The sequence below is a fragment of the Poromitra crassiceps genome, assembly GCF_964638095.1.
Source record: "Poromitra crassiceps genome assembly, chromosome: 13".
NCBI classification, from domain to species: domain Eukaryota; kingdom Metazoa; phylum Chordata; class Actinopteri; order Beryciformes; family Melamphaidae; genus Poromitra; species Poromitra crassiceps.
The window spans coordinates 34,530,833-34,554,795 of record NC_139644.1 but is presented as its reverse complement, the minus strand read 5'-3'; the positions used below and the strand labels follow the sequence as shown (position 1 = coordinate 34,554,795).

Below are 23,963 nucleotides of genomic sequence, written 5' to 3'. Positions count from 1 at the left end.
TACTAGCAGCTGGGTCAGAGAACAGGAGTGAAGTCGAGGGGACACTCAAAGCATGTCATTTAACATTTAAAAACCTCATCCTCATGTATAACAAAGGAGATATGATTACAGTATAAACACATTTAATTAATGATAATAATTAAACGATTTTCAGACGGCAGCCCGTCTTTATTGTCACACGAACACACTACAACACATGCATGCGGCCACTACACACACTCATGCTGATGGTGGCCGGTGAAATATGTCCTCTGCATTTGACCCATCCAGGCCTGTCCTTTCCTCCAGGGGGCAGGCCAGGAGCAGTGGTCGCTTTCTCGTACAGCGCCCGGGGACCAACTTCGGATGTTGTCGTCACTGGTCAGATGACGATGACGATCTGATCTTCTGCATGTTTTTAGTGGGGGGGTTATATACGGAGGAACCCCCTGGGGGAGCACGGGGAGAACATGCAAACTCCACACAGACAGAAAGGCCTTTACGACGAGATACCCCACCTGGGCAGTAGGCACTGAGGATATGGGGGGGAACACAACCACAGCGCCCACAGTGTCCCAGGCGAGAATCGAACTCAGGACCTTCTGACTGTGAGGCGACAGCTCTACCACTGAGCCACCGTGCCCCCCTATGATTATTATTAATTATTATTATTACTAATGTATAACGGAAAGGAGATATGACAGTCTAAACACATTTAGTGGTGGATTAGTGGTGGAAAGCGTCTACATAAACACAACATCCTGGGTTCAAATCCGACCCAGGACCTTTGTTGCATGTTTGCATGTTGTTTGCATGCATCGTTTCCAATCTTTCCTATCGACCTCTATTTTCAACTGTCAAATAAAGCCGAAAATAACCCAAAATAACATACTTCCTCTATTGTGGAGCAAATGTCCTGAAATTCATTACCTCCCAAGTGTTAAACCCACTGAAGTAACAAAAACAAAGTTGTTTGTCAATAAGTCAGTGTAAAGCCATTCGATACTCATAAATCATTAGACTACGAACAGATCATGATATTCTAGTGTAGCGTGTTGCTAACAGAGAATTACATATTATTGCGTACACAGTATCTGATATGACTGCCGGTGCTTATCTACATATTAAATATTAAGTGCTTGCCAGTGTTTCTAAATGTGTCAAGAAGACAATCCAGCATACCCGTCAGCATTACTACAGAAGAATAGCATAAATCTACATTTGGACTTTTGCTCCCAACCATTACCATGTAGACTCCTCACCTGTCAGTGCTGTCGTCGTCGTCGTCGTCGTCTCCGTCACAGATGTAGAGTGCACAGTCTGGGCTTAGGATGCTCAGGATGCTCTCCCCATGACCCACACGGCCTCCATTGACTTCACAGTAGCTGCTCACCACTGACAGGCCGTCAGAGTCGTCCTGATAGGTTGACAAGATAAGATGTGTGAGCCAATCAAAACGTCACATCGCTCCCCGAGTGATGGCGGTACAACCCAGCTCACTGATGACGTTTACAATCGCCATACCAAAAAGCAATGTCTCAGCTGCTCACCAAACGCTAGATAGAGAGTCCTATGACTAGATGACCGGAGAGATTATAAGCATAAAGGTTCGATCAAAACACACAATTCAAGTGACACACCATATATCAGCCCTTTCAAAGTAAGAAAGCACATACTTAACATTCCTAAATGTGTCTCTCTGGCTCCATCCCCATGAGGAGAGGTTAGCTGAATAGTCTGTCCCTTCTGTCCTCCTGGACCTCTCTGAATATGGTCTGTCCTCCTGGACCTCTCTGAATAGGGTCTGTCCCTTCTGTCCTCCTGGACCTCTCTCTGACGTGTTCAGTCTGTCGTTCCATTAGTGTTACACCGCGGTAACTCGACCTGGCTCGCGGCTCTCCTCATTACTATTTCAGCAGTTTTATTTCATGACGTAAATCCCCAGCTTCAAATGAATTGTCTTCAAAACGGACCCATACTTGACTATGTGTAAATGTCAGTATTGCTCCCTAAGCTTCTTGGGAGTTGTAGTTCGCCTATTACGACGGCAACAACACACATTCAAGTGGCACAGCGGAAGATGCAGCATTTATGCACGTTTTCCTTCGCAATGTTTCATTTCCTTTCACGCTACTTCCAACAATCATGCTTAGGGAAAAAGCCGTCTCAGAAAGGGAGTAAGATAGCCAATAAGCATGGTGGATGTAGACCCAGGAGAGTTGTACTGGAGTTGCAATACTGTATAAAGAAGTGTCCACTGCCCCTCTGTCTAATGTTACAAGTGATTCCCAAAAGACCGGTAAATGATCCTGCTTCATTAATTTGTAATAAGAGCCACAGCCACCACCCTACTCCTCATCGTTACCTCCCTCTCTCTCTCTCTCTCTCTCTCTCCCTCTCTCTCTCCCTCTCTCTCTCTCTCCCTCTCTCTCTCTCTCTCTCTCCCTCTCTCTCTCTCTCCCTCTCTCTCCCTCTCTCTCTCTCTCCCTCTCTCTCTCTCTGACCTTTTATTTTAATTCATTACACTCACACGCAACAGAGGTCCATGCTAGGCGATCTCACTAACTGTGTTTACAGCTGTACAGTATGTGCATGTGCTACCAGGCCTTTTGCGGTCCCTTTACAGAGCCTGACAGAAGCACAGACTCTAGCGTCGAGTGAATAGTTCTTTGTCTAACAAAAAGCACACTCACATCATGGATTCTTTCACCATCCAAACATTGTATAAGTGAGTGTGCAAAAAGCATATCTGCGAGACACAGTTAAGGCTGACGCAAGCGCAAAATATTACCTCACTTCCTCTCCACGTTGATTATAGATTGCCTAGCATCTGACATCTCAATGTCTTCCTGTCCCCATCCGTGACCATGACCCCCCGATGCTCTCATTGACTGGCCCATCTACCTTGCCCAGCTGCTCTCATCACTTACAGTACATGTCTATCTCTTGCATTTTGTTCTGCTATATCCATAAATAAAATCAATCAATCAATCAATCAATCAATCAATCAGCACCCATCCTACTCTTTCTTTCTCCGGCCCAATCAGCCTTCTCTGCTCCGTTTCTGCTCAGTTTTCTTGCTGCCCCTGTGCCTTTGCCTCCCTCTTCCCCTCCCTGGCTCTCCTCTTTCTTACCTTGCTGCTGGTGTCCCTTTCTGTCTGGGATGGCATAGGTGGCACTGGCAATGTGGCTCCTTTGCTTGGCAGTGGCCAAATCCCAATCCCAATCTCAGTCCCAGTCCCAGTGGTGGAGTTCTTCTCCTGCGGCGGCAGCAGCGCAGTCTCTCTGCTCTCCCCGCCGGTACCGGCGTGCATATGTTTCTGGCGCAGGCAGTCATGGCAGCGGGACGGGTCGAAGATGTTGGGCTGGAACTTGGGGCAGACGGGCTCGTCGCCGGACAGGCCGGACAGGGGCATGGCGCATCTGGACGGGGCACTCGCTCACTCATCGCATCTCGCAGAGAACACTGACCGCCAACAGCACAGATAATTGCACAGTGAATTACGGTACACACCACACAAGAAGAACACAAAACACATACAGTAGTACTAGTACTCATTGATCAGGATATGGAAAACTGCTATGGTGACGCGTACGTAGACATAAAGTATTGACCAAAACCTGAAGAGCATCATCCACAAAAAGTGTGAGATGACAAAAACAAAAAAAATAAGTTCCAAGAAATTTGACATTTTAACACACAATATTAAAATTGTGGCTGTGCCACAACATGGCTGGAGACGGGTGTCGGCACCGAGCAACAGAATGAGTGATTGCTTCAGAGGATCTTTTATTTCATGGTTCATGCACAATCTAACGAGCGGAACTGTTGGTGGCTGATAATCACACAAGAGCAGCGTGAAACACAATCCACTCAACACTATCAAAGCTGCCCACAGAAATGTGTTACTTACACTACTAACCACAAAGCACAAGCAGCACAATTAAACACCTCGCCTCAGTCTCTAGTAGCAACAGAATTAAACTAAACAAATAGTAGTAATAAGACAATATAAAAGTAGGTTAGTTAAAAAAGAAAAAGAAAGACAATCGCCTGTGCTTATTTTGATGTAAAAATGACAGGTAGAGAAGTGATGAGCATTACCTGACAGAAGAAGCCCCCGGTCGTCACCTCAACTGACAATATGGCCTGATGAGTAAGATAAAGTGTGTCCATCAGACACATGTCACACATCTCCCCCCCCCCCCCCCCCCCCCCATGCTCTCTATCCCCTCAAGCTGCCAAACTCGCACATGGATCTGATTGGCTGCTCTGACAATGGGTGAAACTGAAGCGCACAGTGCCGCCATGATGGCTCTGGGTTAACGCTGCAGAGGCCCTGGACCAAAAGGCCCACCTGGAGCCAACATGGAGCCGGTGGCGCGGGCGGCTCCTGCACTGAGCGCTTGTATTAAATATCATGGGCTTTAGAAAGCGAAATGAAACGCTCGTGCCGGTGACAGCTGGCACGCGCTGTCTCAGGTTAACGTAAATAAATAAACACTGGTGAGGTAGGGCCTTAACATACATTAAAACCCCCATTGACTGTGTAGCATGAAGTTCGCCAAATTAACACAATATAAAAGGTGCAGCTCGTTCCCCTTTGATCACACAGAGGTAATATTGTGAGCAATGGGGGGAAACAGTGAGTAAAGGGTTCCTTTCCTGATGCTCTAGAAAGGATGTTAACTGCAGCGTCGGGTTTCCTATCAAACAATAGACAACAGAGCGTACTCAAGTTCCAGAAAGAACACAGTGACTATCAGTGTGTGTAAACAACACACAACACAAGGCAACTTATTAGCTTCTTTCCATTTAATCAAAGCAAGTACCATAAAAACACTTTTGTATACATTTTCAGGAATATAACATTACAAAAAAAAAATGAAAAAAAAAGAGTTCCATTGTGACAAAATGTACAAATATGACCAAATGAAAAGCCTTCTATGGAAAATATCTGAGCAACGTTTCTCAACGTGGGGGTCGGGGACCATCAGGGGTCCTTAAGGTGGTTCCAAGGGGTCCCCAGCAACTTGATCTATTATTAAACTTCACCATTAGGCCATTTAGACCAACAAGAAGTGAACACCATAGAGTGGCCTATAGAGCTTGCAGAGTTGACATGTTTGTTGAATACCCTATGCCAGTGGTCTGGGGGTCCAGGGCCCCCACTGGGTCCGCACTGAGGTACTGCAAGGGGTCCACCCATTTTTGTCAGTAGTTTGTGAACATTTACATTTTTTTATTTTAGATGAAAATAATATTGAGTAAACTCTATTAACAGGCAATAACGTGCTACTTTTGACAAAAATGATTTACAAAGCTAATCTGATGAAGCAATATGCAAAACACATTGTTCGCTCCTTGTTGCTTTTTTAATGTAATCTATTGCAAAAAAGTGTCAATCCTGATATCCGGGTGTGCACTGGATTATAAACATTATATAGGCCACACTTAACACATTGAGTGCCAGCCATTTTTTCAATCCTGTAGGTAAGTTGTGCCAGGTTTTTTTTTGAGGATTCTGGCTCATTTTACAACAGCCGAGGATTCTTTTCTGTTAAGACTTCGTGAACACCAATCATCTAAAAATAACTAATAGAATGTGTGCTTTCTCTGTCTAAAAGAGTTAGTTTGCAGAGTTAGTAGTTATGTAGATATTAGCCGTTGAGTACAGCATGGTTTTAGCGTATGAGACAGCAAGCTGAGATAATCGCAGTTTTGTGAAATTCAATCAAACAGCAGAACAGTCACCTGCCTGTGATTGTGGGTGCCCTTGGGCGAGACTGTATACTGTATTGTGTGTGTGTGTGTGTGTGTGTGTGTTCGCGCGTTGCTCCGCGGCTCTGGGGGGAGGGGATCTCTGTCCGTTCTTTGCCCCCGCGGCGTGTCTGTCTGTCTCTCTCTCTCTCTCTCTCTCTCTCTCTCTCTCTCTCTCTCTCTCTCTCTCTCTCTCTCTCTCTCTCTCTCTCTCTCTCTCTCTCTCTCTCTCTCTCTCTCTCTCTCTCTCTCTCTGGACTGGGGGGAGGGGGAGAGAGAGGGAGAGAGTGTGTGTGTGTCTCCGGGCTCCTCCCTCCGTCTGTGCTGCGGGGGAAGGATTCTCCGCGGCCGTCTGGACTGTAAAAACTGTTTCTTGAGGTTTGAGTAAGCTTTTGCGATTCTGGTCTTATTTATGCGCGGGGGTGCTCGAGTGTGTGTGTGTGTGTGTGTGTGTGTGGGATCGAGGGAGTTTTCGCCGAGCTGCTTCCTTGAAAATTACACTGTGGCTTTCTCCAGCGCGCTGGCTGGCTGCTCTGGCTGTGGCTGGCTGTGGCTTCTCTCTGTCTTGGGAGAGAACTGTCGCCACTTAGTGGTCGGTAAAATAGATTATACACATTCTCTTCCTCCCAATAGTGATATAGAAGACGTAAAAGGAGTTGATTGATGTCCCACCGTCAAAAAAAAAAAATGTTTATGTAAGACGAGATAGCTCGTCTATGGCACTTAACCGTTGGATTATGTAAGACGAGATATCTCGGCTATGGCACTCAACGTGTTAAGATGCAACCCAAATTTATTTTATTTTTAATCGTAGGGGGTCCCTGCTCTTTTTGGCTCAACCAAGGGGTCCTTGGGCTGAATTGAGTAGTATGAAAATCTGTTGGCACGATCAAAGAAAAATATTGCTCCTAAAGCAACTTGCGAAAGAATGCTGTCAAACAGCTCGTCCGTTTGCTCCACGTTTCTTATGCAGTGCTGTTGCTGGTCAGTGTAAACATAGGAAGAACCGGATATAGCGGTGGGTAAAATGAGCATAAAGGGGAGCGGCCGAGAGCCTCAGCGTTGAGCTCCGGTTATTCAGGTATTGAAACGAGCTTTTTGCCCCCAGGGATTCTTTTTATTTTAACCAATGGATTCCACATTGTCTCTCTACCTACAATACAGACAGTCGTGGGATTCTGACCGAACAATCGAGCCTCTTCACAGTTCGCTCAGCAAACCCTACATTTCATTTTTTACACACGGTATATTTCAGTCATGGTGATGAATCTTCTTCCCCGTCTGCCGGCGCCTCTGCTTGTGGCTGGTCCTGCCGCTGACCCCGCTCTTTCTCTCCGTGACACCGGGCTTCTTGTCCGCCTGATGGCCTCGTCCTCCTCGGCCTTCCTGCTTCCCTTTCCTCTTCCCCTGCTTGCTGAACGTGTTGAGCGAAGACGTGAGGGAGCGGATCCTGTGAAGGAGGGGGTGGGGGGGGGGGAGGACGCGAGTGAGAGAGGATGGCAGGCAGACATAAAGCAACAACAAAGCTACATTGTGTTGGTGAGCATTAGATACTATGTCACCACCACTTCTACCGTTTTTACACTGACCAAAAATATATTTTCTAAGGGGACTCAAAAAGTGGGATGATGATGATATTATCGCTGCTTCTCCTACCAGAACGTGTAATCCATTAGATGACTCTTGTTAACTACATCGAACACCGCTTGGACTGTAATTACTATTTAAATTAATGCCTATTTAACTTTGACTGTAAATTCATATTTAATGCTTACTTAACACTATTTGTGTATATATTGTACATATTGGACTGCACTTGCAATGTTGTGATTTGTCTTTTAGATATTTTTCCTATTTTTACATCTCTGAATATTGATACGACTGCTACGCTGCATATTTGCAGTAAGACAAATTCCTTGTAATATTTGCATATTGTGGCAATAAAAGTGACTGTGATTCTGGGTAATGTATACCATGTTGATGTAAGAACAGTGTGAGAGTTTGTAAGTAACAGTTTGTAAGTAACAGTAACAGTTTGTAACTAACAGTGCAGAACTGTGTGACAAACCGCTTACTTTTTATTGAGGATGGGATGGCCGGCTTTCCTCGGCATCGTACTTATTTGCACCTCTTCTTCTCCCCCTTCTGCAATTTCACCTTCTCCATGAACCTTGACACAAGAGATTCTCAGTGTTAGTGCACTATCATTATCACTATCACCATCAACATAGTTCTGTCTCCAATTAAAATTAGCCCACAGTTGCAACTGCACTATTTAGTCGATGCTCTTTTCCAGAGCAATTTACTACATATTTTTGCTTTTATGCATGCCACAAAAGCATGCATGCGCTTTTCCAGCAGTCACAAACATTCATACCGTTACACACAGTCACACGTGGGACCCGCCCAGTACACCCACAACCTTCGACTGTTGGCCACTGATGCAGCTGAAGATACCTTGCTCAAAGGCACTTTGACAGTAATTCTTGAGGGAGGGGAGACTGCAGAGCTTGCGTTAGACTTTCTTGTTGGCTGTCAGAAAAAAATCCTAATAATTGCAGCCTCCTGATTGGATATTGCACTTCGCAGTATTGCGATTTCGAATCGCTCATTTGTGCAGCCCTACTTCTCGGCCCTGAGTGCAACAGTTGGGCCGTGGAGGTACTGCAGGTGGGCCACAAGTGGTCTGCCAACACTCCTGATTTTCGTGGGCAATCAAATGGCTGTAGCAAGGTCACTTTTAAAAGGGAGATGGAGATCCTGTTATCAGAAGAAACTAGAAGACCTAAGGCACGCATCGGTACCAAGCATGCTAGCTTGTCAGGAAGAGGGCTAAATAACGCTCTAAATATAGGTTACATTTTGGTGAGGGAAAATTATTTCAAAGGGGTCCCTTGACCTCTCAGCTCAATTTATCTGAATGAAAACTGGTTCAATGAGTACCCACGAGTCTCCCATTTACAGATAAGGTAGCATTTTTCACAGCCTAGCATTAATAGCTTGTGGATTGATTTCTTGTTGTTGCTCATCACATTTTGTCTCAACAAATGTGTTACATATGCAAATACTAGGTAAGGGGGGAGAAAATGTTGGGGGGGGAGTAAAGGGGGGAGAAAATGTTGGTAATCTGCTTTTGGGTATTTTGCCAAAATGTTTTTGTATGTGGATGGATTATTAATTTCCCTTATTCCCAAGTTCACATGCTCTGTTATTGAAATAAAAAATATATAATATAAAAACACAGAAAGGGAAATACATACATCATCTTAGTATTGTGTGCTGATCAGAGTTGTGATTAAAGGGTTGGGTGGGCCGCAGAAAATGTTCAGATTTCAAAGTGGGCCGCAGCATCCTTAAAGGTCCCAATTCGTGCAGCTGTAACCTCTTAAAAACGTGTGTCTCTGGTCCATAAAACATGATTCTGGATTAATTTGTCAAAAATATAGCAACCCCATTTGTTGTGACGGAGTTGTCCCTTCCTCATCTCGTTGCGTCCCAAGAATGGTCTGTTTCTATAATATATTCAGAACTAACAGTTCCCATTGGCCGCTGAGGGAGAGCCGGCCCCAGGCTCCCAGCGGCCAATCAGATTAGCGTCTGTGGACCAGCACGCTGGGTTGTGTCCACAACTAACGCTATCGCTAACTTAACGTTGCTACGCTAAAGAGGACATCTCAAAATGCCTAGACTTACCGAATGCACCTCCGCAGTTGCTGGATCACGTACAGTTGGCGTCGCTCCAGCTAGAAGTGTTAATTTTGTGGCTATAGACAAAATAGTGCAGATAGCTTGTGTGAGAGAGACCCGCGCAGTATGCTTGAGGACCATCGTGACGTCCCGATACCCCGTCTGGGGGAACAGAGCGTTTGGGGGTGTGGCTTGAGAGGGAGACTGCAGGGGGAAGCTGGATAGGGACAAATCCAACTGTGGCAGTTCTGAGCTTGTGACCACTCATTACAGGGAGGGATGACAGCAGTATATATGCATTTACAAGTAAAAACAGCTTTTGCACGGAATGGGACCTTTAAGTTTGGGAACCCCTGCCCTATCCTAGGTCTAGTAACTGCTCTTTTTTTGGCCGGGCTGTGTCGGTCTCGGGCTGAGTGTTCTGTGTGACAATGGCAGGCGAGTTGAGCTCAGTCCTCGTCTCAAGCAGCTTGGGTTGGGTCGCGGGTCGGGTTAGATTTTTTAGGACCGTTGAGCACTCTAGTCGTACACCAAGAAAGTTCATGACAATCCTACTTTGGGGGAATGCAACCCAACGTCATGCTGCAGCTGGCCAATCACGTAGATGCCCACACACACACATACAGGGCCTCTGCTCTGTCTGTTTCACTATCTTGTCTCCTCTTTTTTTCTTCTCTTCTCTTCACTCTGTAATTTCTTCACAATAAACCTTCAGTTAGTTTGTCAACGGAAAGCTTGCCTTAATGCCTTTCTATATGAAGCAGCAGCAGGAAATGTTTCAACACCGCTCCGATATATGACTGAAAGCGATCAGGAGGAAATGGTACAAACTGAAACAGAGAGAAACTAAACTAAAGCTACAAAATAGCCTACAGGCTAGGGATGGGCGCGAGTACTCGAGCACTCGTTCATAACGTCAGTAGTCGAGTAACATTTCTGCTGTTCGGTTACTCGCCCCACTCCCCACCCCTTTACAAATGGTCTAGAAGATCTACGCATGTCATGTGGATCTGGCAGCATGAACTGCACGGGCGTCAAGTCAGCCAGAATATGCAAGTACGTCATCCGCTTTGTTGCTTTCAAAATAAAACGCTTATTGTAACGTAACCATATTTATTTTGAGTAATGCGTTACAGCCACAGTTTCACGCCATATAACATCACAAGTATTTTGATACAAGGTTTGCTGCTTCATTCATTGAAATACCTTTTCTCCTCCAACGTGCATCAATAAGCTATTTACTTTTGTTTAAGTAACATTATTGTGAAAGTTTTAACCAGAGGTTTTCCAGCTCATCCCGAAAATGGTGGCTGGAGATATTCTCCTGAATGAGACGCACGCTTCTTCATACATAGCGCACGCCCGATAAAACTCATTCAAAACTTTGCACTAGTTTACTGACTAGACCAGGGGTGGGCAACTATTTTTCATGGGGGGCCACATGAGAAACCCAGATTGTTGCCGGGGGCCGAACAAATATTGTCATGCCGTAACCCATGGATGGGCAACTTTGATGATAGAGAGGGCCACAAAAAATTTCCTCACTATCAGGTTTTGCTGAGGGCCGAATGGCGCCAGCGCGAAGAATTTGGGGCATATGAAGCCAGGTTTAGAGGAATAACTCACCACGCGGGCCACACGAAGAAAAACGCACTCTTGAAGCTAAATAAATCCAAAACCAATGAGTTAATTATTTAAATGTCTACTTCAATGTAGCCTTTTAGTCATAAAGAGTATTGAATATTCCATTCCAGACTGAAATGCTATAACAGAAGTGGAGTATTGGCCAGAACGACATGAGCATTTGGACACTTATTCAGCGGGTATCTTGCATGTTGCGTTCAGGTGCACTGTGTAAAAAAAAAAATAATAATAATTGCAATTCCATGGCGGCCGAGGCCGTATTTTGCCCATGTGTGGACTACACTGTCGTTTCCCATAACGTTAGTCACAAGAAATGTGGAGAAATAATCACTTTTTGGGAGAGAATCGCTTCATGGTGATCACTATTCAGCTGTAACGTTAATCACACTGGTCAGTTTTCACCTTTTGGCAGAACACTGGACATTGTAATCCGTGGATTTACCTTAGTGTAACAGTGATAATAAAGTAAAATGGATGATACTGCCTGGACAATAACCTGACATTGGTGGACAATGGACATGTATTGGAAATGCCTTCGCTTGTTTCACAACTTGTCTGCTCCAAAGCGCTAATGCCATCCATCCAACCATCGGAGATACTGTCTGAGGTAGGCTTTAGATGTTAGTTATCACAGTCAGTCCCTCTCCTGACAAAAAATGCTCCAGGTAGCGCTTTTTCCATGCAAAAATGCAAACGTTATGTGTGAACAGCCCCATACACAGCAGATTACCGCTGCTCAGTCATTACCATAGTAATCACACAGACCCCCCCCTCCCCAGCGCGCGCGAGTACTCGTTCATAATAGAAGGAGAGTACTCGAGTATTTAAATTGGTTAAAATGCCCATCCCTACTACAGGCTTTTTAAACGTCTTCCCCTGGTTCACCTGGACACACGCTGCGTCCTGTCGGAGTCTGTATGAAAACGGCCCTAACTCTCTACCTGTACCTGACTTGCTGCTGTTGGCCCCAGAAGGCGATCCGCTGTGAGGTCCAGGTCACTGATGGTGGTTACGGTGACCGTGTGGTTGGGGTGATCGTAGCACACAGACTCTGTCGTATGTGTTATCGCGTCCTCCAGGTCATCTGCATCCTCCTCTGACAGGTGGAGGTAAGGAGAGAGGGAAAGACTCATGAGTCTAGTCTAGAGCAGTGGTTTCCAACCTTTTTTTTGTCTTATGTACCCCTTGAGCTGTTTTGCCATGCCAATAGTACTCCCTCACTCCGGCCTGTTGATGATGCTCCTAAATTTGTTCTATAACTTTTAGTGTAATATGCAGAAGTACAAGTAAATCCATACAAAATATATTTTTCACTGAACTGCCTGTGTGTGGGCAAGCATGGCCTCCTTTTTCCTTTTGTAACCACCAGGCTCCCCTAAATCTGAAACTGGAGCCACAGCAACTGGACGTTTGTGAGCCATTTATCAGTAACAGTTGACACCTGTCGGAGGGAACTAGTTGCGCCACTTCAACAATGGGCTTATGAAATGGAAGGGAAAAAATAATCATTTTGGAAATAAATTGTAATCCCAAATCTTTCCAAGTACCCCCTGCAAGCTGCTCAAGTACCCCTACGGTACACGTACCCCTGGTTGGGAATCACTGGTCTAGAGCGTCTCAGTAAAATGAACCGCAAAAACAGATGTGTGGTTTTCTGTATTTTCACTCACCGAGAGCTTCTCTCCTCTCCTTGAGCATCTTCACATATTCCTTATGCCTCTGAAATGAGATAAGCAAACATTACATGTAGTGCCTCCTTGTGTTCACCAATGTGTTCACCACTCAGTTAGCCAAATCGGACTTTAACACTCCCATCTAATTTGAAGTTACCTCTTGTCGGACTCTGTTCTGCTCCTCCTTGATTTTCTTCTGGATTTCTGCCACTGCTGCTTTCCTCCTCTCAACTTTTCGCTTGTGGAAGCCTGTGAGGAATTCCCTGACAGGACAGAGGGGGACAAAACCTCAAGTTACCACACAAGACAATGACATATCATTACTAATGCCAAGTCATAAAGCATACAGGATCCATTGAGTGAACATTAAACCAACTAACGAAGTTAATCAAACTTGGCTTGGTAGGTAGATATTGCTAACCTAGCCTCAACGCGAGACTCGAAGGAAGAATGACTGATGAGTCTCGCGTTGAGGCTATTGCTAACCTATCAGTGACGGCTAACTGTAAGACGTTAACAGCTGACAAAGTTTACTAAGATTATCGATTATTAACTTACTGTCGGTTTTTGTCGTCATACATAACGATGCATTTGTTTTCTCTCTTCTTGGAGCCTGGCTTGAATTTGCCCTTTTTGGAGACATTGGTGTGCTTTTTCATGTTTTTCATGTTGTGCACGTGAGTCTGTCTTCTACTTCCGCTGCTTCTCCTGTTGAGTGCACCATTCAACTTTGTCCGACTAGAAATACATCGAGTGATGTGACGTTCGCGAACGATCCGAATCTATTGAACGGCTCTATGAACGAAGGGAACCGAGTCCTACTTGAGAGCCGTTCGTTTTAATGTTGTGCCCAAATTTCACTGCCTGCCGCTCCCCAGCACACACACACAGGTTTAGACCTCCCTCCCTCCCTCTCATTCCTCCCTCTGCTAGTCCGCTGAGCAGGGAGCATGGGGGTTAGGGAGGATAGGTCGGGTGCACACGTTAATTGCTACCGGCGCATGCAGCTGGCCTGGGTGTGTAAAATAGAGTCCCCTGGAGGCACAAAGATGAATGACGAATCTAAATCAAAACCGACAGAAACTACCTTCCATCTCTCACCCCCACCCAAATAGAGTTGAATCAGTGGTGATACCTAATGGGCGATACGTTTATAATTTTCTATAACAATGCCAATGTTTATTCTTACTACACAGAGCTGAATACAGGGGACAACAAATCAAATGGGATATTAATATGATGTGTGTATGTTTTCCCAATTTCCCCCCGGGGATTATTAAAGTCTTTCTGATTCTGATTCTGATTCTGATTCTGATTCTGATTCAGTTTTCTCAAGCTTCCCATTAAGCACATTGTGTAGATAGCCTATTGTCCACGGTTTGGTAGGCTACTGGTTCTTGTCCTCTTTGAGATACATCAGAAGGTAAATATTTCACATGGTTGCCAAAAAGGTGCTGAACTATTTGGAATATTTTTGTGCAGCAGAAACATCGCACTGATATCATTCATGCCAACTGGTGTGTGAACCTACAGTAAATCCATCAGCAATAGATATGTTTTCCATTATGTGTGGAAACAGACATTCAGACAATGCCTTTTCTCTAAACATGCCATACTCAGAATAGCCCACACTTTAACACAAGCAGTGCTTGCACAAACATGCATTATTCACCCTGTTTCCTAGCTCCAGGGTACCTAATGGATGCAATTGATAATGGCTATAGTTTGGATGGAATAGGATCCGAGCCCACATGTCGCTGTCCAAAATGTCAAGATGGCTGTGCTCCAAAAATGACCTAATACATCACCATCACCAATGACATCATCACTGATGACATCACTCACTATGATGACATCACTCCCTGATATGATATGATGAATTTAAGACCACTGTGTTCCAGACCAGTCCACTAGTGTATAGAAGTGGTGATGCCACTCAAGACTTGATAATCAGTGATGTCACTTGAGCAATTGTGACATCAGCAAGTGATGTCATAAGTAATGAGTCAAATAAAAATCCAAACACATTCTCTATCATTTATAATCTCTGGTTCGTTTTTTGCTTCACCGAGACAAAATGGCTTCCAGATCAGAGGAGGATCTCTGGTGTCCTGTCTGCTATGACATCTTTAAAGATCCTGTGCTCCTGTCATGTGGCCACAGCTTCTGTAAAGGCTGTCTGCAGAGCTGGTGGACAGGGAGACTAATACATGACTGTCCATTCTGTATGGATTCTTCACAGAGTGAACCACCTCCTAATTTGGCGTTGAAGAATCTAAGTGAGGCATTCTTACTGGAGAGACATCAGAGAGCTTCAGCAGGATCTGAGCTTCTCTGCAGTCTGCACTCTGAGAAACTCAAACTCTTCTGTCTGGACCATCAGCATCCAGTGTGTCTCGTCTGTCGAGATTCAGAAACACACACCATCCACAGATTCAGACCCATTGATGAAGCTGCATGGCACCACAAGGAGGAAATCCAGAAACTGGAACTGGAGCCCTTAAAGGAGAAACTGCAGCTCTTTAATAACGTTAAAGGAAACTGTGATCAAACAGCAGAACACATTAAGGTCCAGGCCCGACACACAGAGAGGCAGATGAAGGAGGAGTTTAAGAAGCTTCACCAGTTTCTACAAGATGAAGAGGAGGGCAGGATCGCTGCATTGAGGGAGGAAGAGGAGCAGAAGAGTCAGACGATGAAAGAGAAGATTCTGAGCAGAGAGAGAGCCGCTCTTTCAGACACAATCAGAGTCATAGAGATGGAGGAGCCCCTGCTGGAGGATCCACAGCTGGTCTCAGGAGCTCTGATAGATGAGGCCAAACACCTGGGCAACCTGAGCTTCACAGTCTGGGACAAGATGAAGGAGATGGTATCCTACACTCCTGTGATTCTGGACCCAAACACTGCCAGCACATACCTCACCCTGTCTGAAGATCTGAACAGTTTGGAATGGAAAGAGACGCAGCACCTTCCCAACAATCCAGAGAGGTTTGAATACACATATGCCGGGACTGTCCAGGGCTCTGAGGGCTTTAACTCAGGAACTCACAGCTGGGATGTTGAGGTGGGAGACTGTGGAAAATGGTGTCTGGGTGTGTTATCAGAGACTGTCCAGAGGAAGGGAATGTTTACGCCTGGGATAATGTTTTGGGGAATGTGGTTCGAGGAAGGTAAATACATTATAGGGAATATAGGCACCACACCAGCATTCACGTATTTCCCAGTGGAGAACCAGCTCGAGAGGATCAGAATCACTCTGGACTGGAAGAGAGGAAAGCTGTCATTCTCTGCTCCTGATACTAACACACACACCTTCACACACAAATTCACTGACAGGATGTTTCCCATGTTTAGCAGCCAGCATATGTACCGGCCTCTGAAGATTGTACCAGTGAAGCCGTCTGTGATCAAACAGCAGAACACATTAAGGTCCAGGCCCAAGAAACGGAGACGCAGATAAAGGAGGAGTTTAAGAAGCTTCACCAGTTTCTACAAGATGAAGAGGAGGGCAGGATCGCTGCATTGAGGGAGGAAGAGGAGCAGAAGAGTCAGACAATGAAAGAGAATATTCTGAGCAGAGAGAGAGCCGCTCTTTCAGACACAATCAGAGTCATAGTCATAGTCATCATTCTCTGCTCCTGATACTAACACACACACCTTCACACACACTTTCACTCACAAGATGTTTCCCATCTTTAGCAGCCAGGATTTGCAACGGCCTCTGAAGATTGTACCAGTGAATCTCTCTGTAACAGTCGAACAGCAAAGTTAGGGGGCGTGTTCCCCAACCAACATGTTGAGCAGAGCACTTGAAGCGCTGGTGCCCAAGGCAGTGTCTGTCCGATGTCTCTCAGAAAGAAAGAAAGAAAGAAATGCCAGGTCACTGATGATGTCATAGATAATCAATGATCTTTCTTGTTGGATATGATTTTCTACAGAACTCCATGACTGTCTGTATTGCAGGTGAGATAACTAGGATCATCTACATCAGTGGTCCCCAACCACCGGGCCACGGACCGGTACCGGGCTGCGAGCCTGGTAAAAAAAAAAAAATCTAATAAACATAGGCTATAATATTATAGGCTGTGTGTGGTAGTTGAAACATAGTTTCAAGTTGACGTTTATTCATGTTTGTAGTTGAAACAAAAACATAAATACTGTAGGCTACATACAGTACAACACAAAAGGCTGTTATTTACCCTTTGTCGCCACCTGGTGAGTAAATATGTAACTAAAACCATTCAAATTGACAACCGGTCCGCAACTTTTTTTCCTTGTATCTACCGGTCCTTGGCACAAAAAAGGTTGGGAACCCCTGATCTACATTATAAGTGTGTTCACTTCTCTTCAATTAAATAATGCTGTAGTTTGACAATTCATCAATTTGTTGGGGGACCGCCTGGAACCTCCTCAAGGACCCGTCTAAAGCAGTGGTTCTCAAATGGGGGTCCGGGGACCCCCAGGGGTCCTTGGGGGTGTTCCAGGGGGCCAAAAGGGGAGTAATTTATTTTTGCTATGATTCCATTCATAAGTAACACAATGACTATTTTGGTCATGGGTTTTATACACTTTCTGTAATAAAACATCTAAAAGCATCAATCTTATTAACATATGGGGGACAAAATCCTATCAAATGGGGGGGGGTCTGTGGTCTAATCTTTGTCAGTTTAGGGGTCCTTCATGTAGAACATTTTGAGAACCACTGGTCTAAAGCAGTGGTTCTCAAATGGGGGTCCGCGGACCCCCAGGGGGCGCTTTGCCAGGGGGTCCCCGAAAAGTTTGCAAGTAAAAAAAAAAAACACATTTATTTTTTATTAAAAAATAAAATGCTACATGTTACTTATTCCTTCTTAAACTACTTCCTACATGGTGCTAGTCTATCAAAATATCTTGGCTGTCATTGATTGTGTTGCATAGTGGTTTTCTGTACTGTTGACAAATTGAGATACTTTTCATATCACATTATGCATCAGCAGCAGATACACAACTACTGAAAGAAGATCACATGGGGAGACCGCTGTCATTTGTTTTATTAAAAAACAAAATGAACATAGAAATTCAGACAATACAACACATATCAAGGGGGAAAAGACAAAAAATAAGAGATGTTTTTTGTAACATGACTCTGTCCACTGCAGATGAATGGTTGAACACATTTCTTATTTCTTTGCACACGTTAAGCCAGTCAGGAAAACCTAAATATATGGTGACAGATTTGGATCAAAGCATTTCAGGACTCTTCAGGTTCTCGGTGGATAACTGACAAAGTGGTTTAAGCTGGAAGACAGACTTTTTCTCAGTCAAGTCCATTTCTAAGAGCATCCTTGTGTGTTTGCTTGCATTTCAGCAACAGCAACAAGTACTAAAGAAAGAGTATTCCTAAAATAGCATGCGAATCTGTTAAATGCTTCAATAAAATATACAACTACTACTTCTTAAAAATTCTCCCTCCAACAGCTTCTGTCCCAAGGTTGCTTTGCCAATATAAAACAATAATAAAATAATGACATAACCATTAAATAAGACCACCAGAACACAAAAATAGGAATGACAGAAGTGACAAGTGATATAAAGACAGCAGAAGTTACGTAATAAAAAGCAACGTTTTCCCATATCAGTGTGGGACACTGATAGCGCTACTCTGACATTTCAGACATCATAAAACATAATAAAATAAATGTATTAAACTACATCAAGGCAATTATGCTCGAGAGCTTTACATCATATATGGACAACATTGCCAAGAAATACCATTCCTCACTTTTATCACTGATGGCCAAAACTAATAAGGCCATTTTCACTTCAATATACCGTTACATCAGGGGCCAGATGGCTAACTTCGTTAGCGTTATACCGTGACCTGCAACCCCAGGAAACCTTTATCACCCAACTGTGAGATGTTGCGGTGTTTTCTTTGATGCGTTTCCCTCTGTAGCGGACATCCTGTTTCACCTACTTAAGAGCACTGTTTCTAATTGTCTATGTACAACCTACAGTTATATACAATCACATGGTGAGCATGTATGCAATTGATTTCATGGGTGTGGGGGCATGTGTGTTGGTTCGTGCGTGTGTATGCAGGTAGGCATTTTCACCCTGCAGGCCTATGTGATGGGCTGTTTTTATCTTTTAAAGATGTTCCTCCAGTCCAGTTTTTCCTCATTTGAAGAGCCGCAGCAGCCGCAGCAGCAGCAGCCAGTCTCGTGCTGCGCTGCTGTGTCTAAATAAAGCTGCTCGGCATGCTATCCTAATAATAGCGGGATTGACGCATCACTTAAAACTGTCACTCGATTTCAGTTCAACCTAACTGACGAGGTGCTCAAGTTTCCTACATTGCGCGCCACCACAGTACAATGCTAGCATTGTACAGCGTACTGTATGAGGTAGATAGGAATAGACACTACTCAGCACTGTACGGCTAAAAGCAAGCTAGGCTGTGCTACAGTTCAGCCAAGTCCAACTGAGCCTGGCTGTCTATGCTCGAATGCAGGGAAGCCCTTAATTGTAGCTTGCATGTTCAATGAGACATTACTGACTGACATTGCCGTGTGCAATAATGATTGTACAGCTTGGTATCCCACAGCCAATCAATGCACTGGTGCATTGCATTAATTTAAATAGCCATTAAATAATGGTCCCTTTTCCCTCTGGGGCCTATTTAACCTGATTCTCCTTGTACTGTAGCAGTGTTAACGATGTGGCAGGGAGCCAGTGTGATGTCATCACTGTCCAGAGGGTGGCGTGATTGCACTGCAGCAAGGCCGCTAAGCATCAGAGAAGCAATAATGCATAGCCTTCCAGTGTATGGGCATCACACGGTTTCCTTCAGTTTGGATGCGGCGCTGAAGGGGGGGGGGGGTGTTGGATGACGTGTGACGGTAGAAATCAGCCGTCAGTGTGTGAAGAAAATTGTGGCAGTGTGAAGAAAAGTCCCCTTTCTCAATGAACTGTGTGAGTGTGTGAATGACTCATAATCATAAATATAACTTTTTTGCCCGGTTTACATATCTTGGTAATTTATCATAGTAAATCACAGAGTTTGAGATGATGGTGAGTTTAGCCCTGATGTGTGTTGAAGCAGTGCAGCCATTGGTTCAGGAGGCAGCGATGGTGGTGCCCCCGCTGAGGCGCAGCAGGATCTGCTGGCAGTCCTGCAGGGAGCGGCGGTCTCCCACCCGCTCCAGGGTGCGCTTGGCCTCGGCCAGCAGGCGGGCGCGGTGCCCGGGCGGGGTCAGCAGGGGCATGGGCAGGTGGCGGCAGGCCAGCAGGATGGCGTGGGCCCTCTCCCTCTCCCCCAGGATGCACTCGCCCTCTGATGAGGGGGGAAAGAGAGAAGACGGGTAAGTGGTTAATGCCGTGACATGTGTTGATTCTTATAAATATTTTTGGCATTTGGCTAGAGTAAGAAATAGGCTTTCATTCCAGACTGATGTGGCAAGCTGAGGGGTTAGGGTTTTGTTAGACAATCGTGGTCGATCCTGTACACCTTTAGACGTGCTGTGCTTTTTCACAAAGTGAGTAAGAGAGCCATCTATCACATGATGGTGAAAACACTTACTGCCGTCCGATGACGTCAATGGCGGGGAAGCGTTTTTTTTTAAGAAGGTTTAGAGACGCCAATGGCGGGGAATGAGTTAATAGTGGCCCCCCATGAATAAATGAATGTTTACAGTACATATGTGCGCGCCCGTGCGTGCAGGGGTGTGTGTACAGGGTCGCATTGCCCTTCAGCACTCAAGGTTTTCAATTCCCCACTAATGGTTAAGATTAGGAAAGGCCATGTTGGAGCTGATCCCCAGCCAGCACTCAAGGACAACTTCACCTCCGAGTCTGTGTGTGTAGATACCATGCTGTACTTTCTAATCTACGCACTGCTAAGGAACCATCTTGTGTGTGTGTGTGTGTGTGTGTGTGTGTGTGTGTGTGTGTGTGTGGCGTGTGCGTGTGTGTGTGCGTGTGGCGTGTGTGTGTGTGTGTGTGTGTGTGTGTGTGTGCGTGTGCGTGCGCGTGTGTCCTTCCTTCCCGCTTGTGTGTGGAGTAAACTGTTGCATTAAAGATTGTATTCTTCTAGTTGATGTGTGTGTCCGTCTCGCCTTCCTTACCGGCTGTGTAGGAGCTGTGTGCCCTGCGTCGGAGGCTGTGCTCCAGCAGCTGGTGCGTCCTCGTGGGACTGGCTCCGGCCATCAGCCTCACTGTGGTCTCATGGAGAAACACCTGGAGGAAAACACACACACACACACGCATCAGAACCGCAGCCAAGCATGCAACAGCACCACAGTCCAAACGAACTGACGATCACCCTGTGTTGTGGAAGTGGTAATTGTGAAAGACCCTCTGGCTACATTGGACACCCCACCAGCGAATCTTCCACGCACGACTGATGATAATGATAAACTAAGATGAGATTACTCCAGCTGGGGAGACCTTTGGAGAGACCCTGGTTTCCAATGCTGAAAGCACCCTAAATATGATATAATCATAAACAAGGTGTTGCTGACAGCTGATGTATGCGCTTGTTATCAACGCAACACTTCTGAGAACACTCTCAAAGCTAATGTGCAGTGGATGGAAACATAAACAACTATGACCAAAAGCATTTTTTTCCCACTGTACTTTTGTTCCTTCCTTAAAGCCCACCATGTTACCCAGTCCCAGACTCACTTCTTAACATCTGTTTTAGTCTGCATGGGATACCAGATCTGCCTCTTGTTGTATTGTCTTATCTGGCAAACCATCTGGCACTTTTGTATGCTAAACCCAAACATGAGAAGTATATGCAAATAATTTGATCCAAGTCTTGCCCATACATTACAGACTGTAGCGGTATGGGCAATCATGCACATGAAGACTAGAATAAATTATGAACACACCGTTTTCCTTTCAAAATTGTCCGTTAGTGTCATTCTATGCTTATATTAGCATCGGAGCCCTGAACAGTCTAGACAAGTCAATATAGAACTCTGGACAGATGTGTTTTTTCTAGTTTGGTCTTCACTGGGTAGACCGAACTAGAAAACCCTTAAACTCCTAAGCACACTGCTTTGCATTTTCATAAATATACCTTGTGCTGTGCCTGTCTGTAGCACTGTCCGAGCCTCCTGAGCGCGCTCAGGTCCCTCTGGAAACCAGCCAATTGGGATCCAGGGGCGGAGCCAGGTTCCCCATTGCTGCTGCTGCTGCTGCCGCGCTGCCACAGGCTAGTCCTCAAGGTCAGCAGAAGGTCACACACCAGGAGCTCCACCCCCTTGGAAGAGAAGAGAGAGATGACAATGAAAGAGCCATTTCACTGGTTGACGCAAATGCATGTTGGTTTAATAGCTGGTGCATTTAGATAGAGAAAATAGATTCATTTGAAGAGTAACCAAACGCAAACCTCTGTAAAAGAAGAAATAAAATAAAAAAGAAGAAAGGCTGCTACTGAAATTGCCATCTGCTCTTGGCTGATCTTTGTGCCAGGTGATGTCACCAGCTGTTGTACTCTATAGACGATGACATCACCTGACCACCAAAGATCAGAGCAAAAAGCAGGGGGGCAATTTGAGTCATTGTATTCACCTCATCATTTGCCCATATCAGGAGGCTTCTGCATACGTCATTTTGTAGTCGTTATTCCGGTTTAGACCCGGAAGTAGATTACTCCTACCCTAAAGGTAGGAGTTTTTAGACTTGCCAAAAAGCTGTTTTCAAGCCAAAAAACCCCCCAAACTGTTATAAAGTTTTATATTTTTTCGGATGAAAACGTAACATCCAAATATGAGATCAGTTTATCACAATAACGCCTATTTGGACATTTTTAACGAGCAGTGAGGAGCGCTGGCTGTGTGACCGGCTGGACTAGCTAGTATCTGCTTAATTGTAACTAACGTTATGCCGACCACCCAGTTGGCATAGCCATCGGCTCCTCGCAGCAGTAACGCTATGAGCATGTAACTGAAGTTGGCCACACACTCGCTGCAGTGTAGCTGCAGACTGTTGCCAAACTTCATTCATAGTTTACGGTTTAGGAAAAACACACAATGTGTGGACCATTACACATTAGAGGCACAGTAGAATATCAAAAATGGAAAAAAGGAGCTGTTAGGAATTTAAATGACAAGATTTAATGGGAAGTAATTGTACCTGTGTACTGCAAAGAGTTTAACAAACAGAGTACATCTTCAAAAAGGTAATACGGGCAAGAACAATACCGCAACGCGTTTCAACCGTTGGGTTTTCGTCAGGCTGTATGGAACCTGTATATAAGGATACGTGGCACCAGGTAAGAGGGAGTGATGTGAAGGGGACAGAGCCCTGACCTCAGAGTCCAACACTACACTCTACTGGATGTAAAAGATAACACAGCCGTAGCAATAATAATAAAGTTGTGCCAATACAGACATCACAGTAAATAAATAGAAGCAGGAAAACAACATAGGCTACACAGGACGCACAGTGTGCATATGTCTAGTGTCCATATAGGCTACAGAGAATAGTAGAGTGGAGTGTGCAACAATATATACAAACAGACCTTCCAGTGAGCAAGGTTTCAAAGCCATGTAGGCTATAGGCTATAAGCATAAGGCATGCGCAGGACCAACAATGACACAAAGAGGAATCAATAATGATAATAATCATTGTTGTCAAACTAACAGAGACTGACTGAAAAAGCAGTAGGCACAAAGCGACTCATAGGCCACAGACCCGGGCACAGGTTAAATGAAACATGAGAGGTCTAATTCCTCATTAAGTCCGATAGGAGCGGCTGTGTCCAGTCTGTATATCCAGCGCGCTTCGCGCTGGAGGAGAACCCTATCCAGGTCCCCACCCCTCGGGTGTGGTTTCACACTGGTTTACGGTTTATCAATGTTTCAATGCAACCGGCCGGCTAACGCTGAACCGGAAGAACTAATACAATTGCGTCTGACAAGGAAGAGAAAAAGTGGGCGGGGCAACATAAGGTGAATACTATGATTGATTTGTGGTATAGAGTGATGATTAGCCCAGGTTGGACTTAATCAAGTGCAACAACCACAACAACCACTACTACTACTACTACCACCTTCACCAACAGTACCCCTACTGTACCACAACATGCCTACACAAAACACATCTTTTTCAAACTATAATGGTCCACATGCTATCCAGGTGTGCGGCTCTTAAGGTGAAGCAGGTGCCTGATGTGAAGTGGTGGGGTGTGTAGCGGGTGCGTGCAGATCGGGGAGGCCTCTGTACTGCACTGC

General features: G+C 45.1%; 3 protein-coding genes across 5 annotated transcripts in view; 1 reads left to right on the top strand and 2 right to left on the bottom strand.

The window, feature by feature from the left end:
* Window positions 1-4,843: 4,843 nt before the first annotated feature.
* Window positions 4,844-13,437, bottom strand: nol12 (nucleolar protein 12). Its single transcript, XM_083649684.1, has 6 exons — window positions 13,303-13,437; window positions 12,902-13,007; window positions 12,742-12,790; window positions 12,019-12,167; window positions 7,816-7,910; window positions 4,844-7,190 (listed from the first exon to the last, which is right to left on the bottom strand). Exons 1-6 carry the CDS (start codon window positions 13,410-13,412, stop codon window positions 6,992-6,994), a joined length of 708 nt encoding a protein of 235 aa, XP_083505810.1. The 5' UTR covers window positions 13,413-13,437; the 3' UTR covers window positions 4,844-6,991.
* A 1,384-nt stretch (window positions 13,438-14,821) lies between these two features.
* On the top strand, window positions 14,822-16,204 carry LOC310788507 (nuclear factor 7, ovary-like; the record flags this gene model as incomplete). Its single annotated transcript, XM_083650050.1, has 1 exon — window positions 14,822-16,204. The coding sequence occupies one exon, from the start codon at window positions 14,822-14,824 to the stop codon at window positions 16,202-16,204; it is 1,383 nt and encodes a 460-aa protein (XP_083506176.1).
* Window positions 16,205-17,756: 1,552 nt separating this feature from the next.
* Window positions 17,757-23,963, bottom strand: part of srebf2 (sterol regulatory element binding transcription factor 2) — a 30,212-nt gene continuing 24,005 nt past the window's right edge. For all 3 annotated transcript variants that reach the window (XM_083649663.1, XM_083649664.1, XM_083649665.1), the window contains exons 18-20: window positions 21,806-21,988; window positions 20,847-20,958; window positions 17,757-20,056 (exon numbers count right to left, since the gene is read on the bottom strand). In XM_083649663.1, coding sequence (XP_083505789.1) covers window positions 19,839-20,056; window positions 20,847-20,958; window positions 21,806-21,988 — 513 coding nt within the window. In that variant the 3' untranslated portion in view covers window positions 17,757-19,838. The remainder of the gene's footprint in view (window positions 20,057-20,846; window positions 20,959-21,805; window positions 21,989-23,963) is intronic.

Excerpts from the sequence above, each read along its gene's own strand:
- nol12 (XM_083649684.1), bottom strand. The coding sequence starts at position 13,412 with ATGAAAAACATGAAAAAGCACACCAATGTCTCCAAAAAGGGCAAATTC. Across the intron at positions 12,168-12,741 it reads GGAGAGGAGAGAAGCTCTCG|AGGAGGATGCAGATGACCTG; the intron begins GTGAGTGAAAAT and ends TCCACCTGTCAG. Across the intron at positions 7,911-12,018 it reads GGCCAACAGCAGCAAGTCAG|GTTCATGGAGAAGGTGAAAT; the intron begins GTACAGGTAGAG and ends TCTTGTGTCAAG.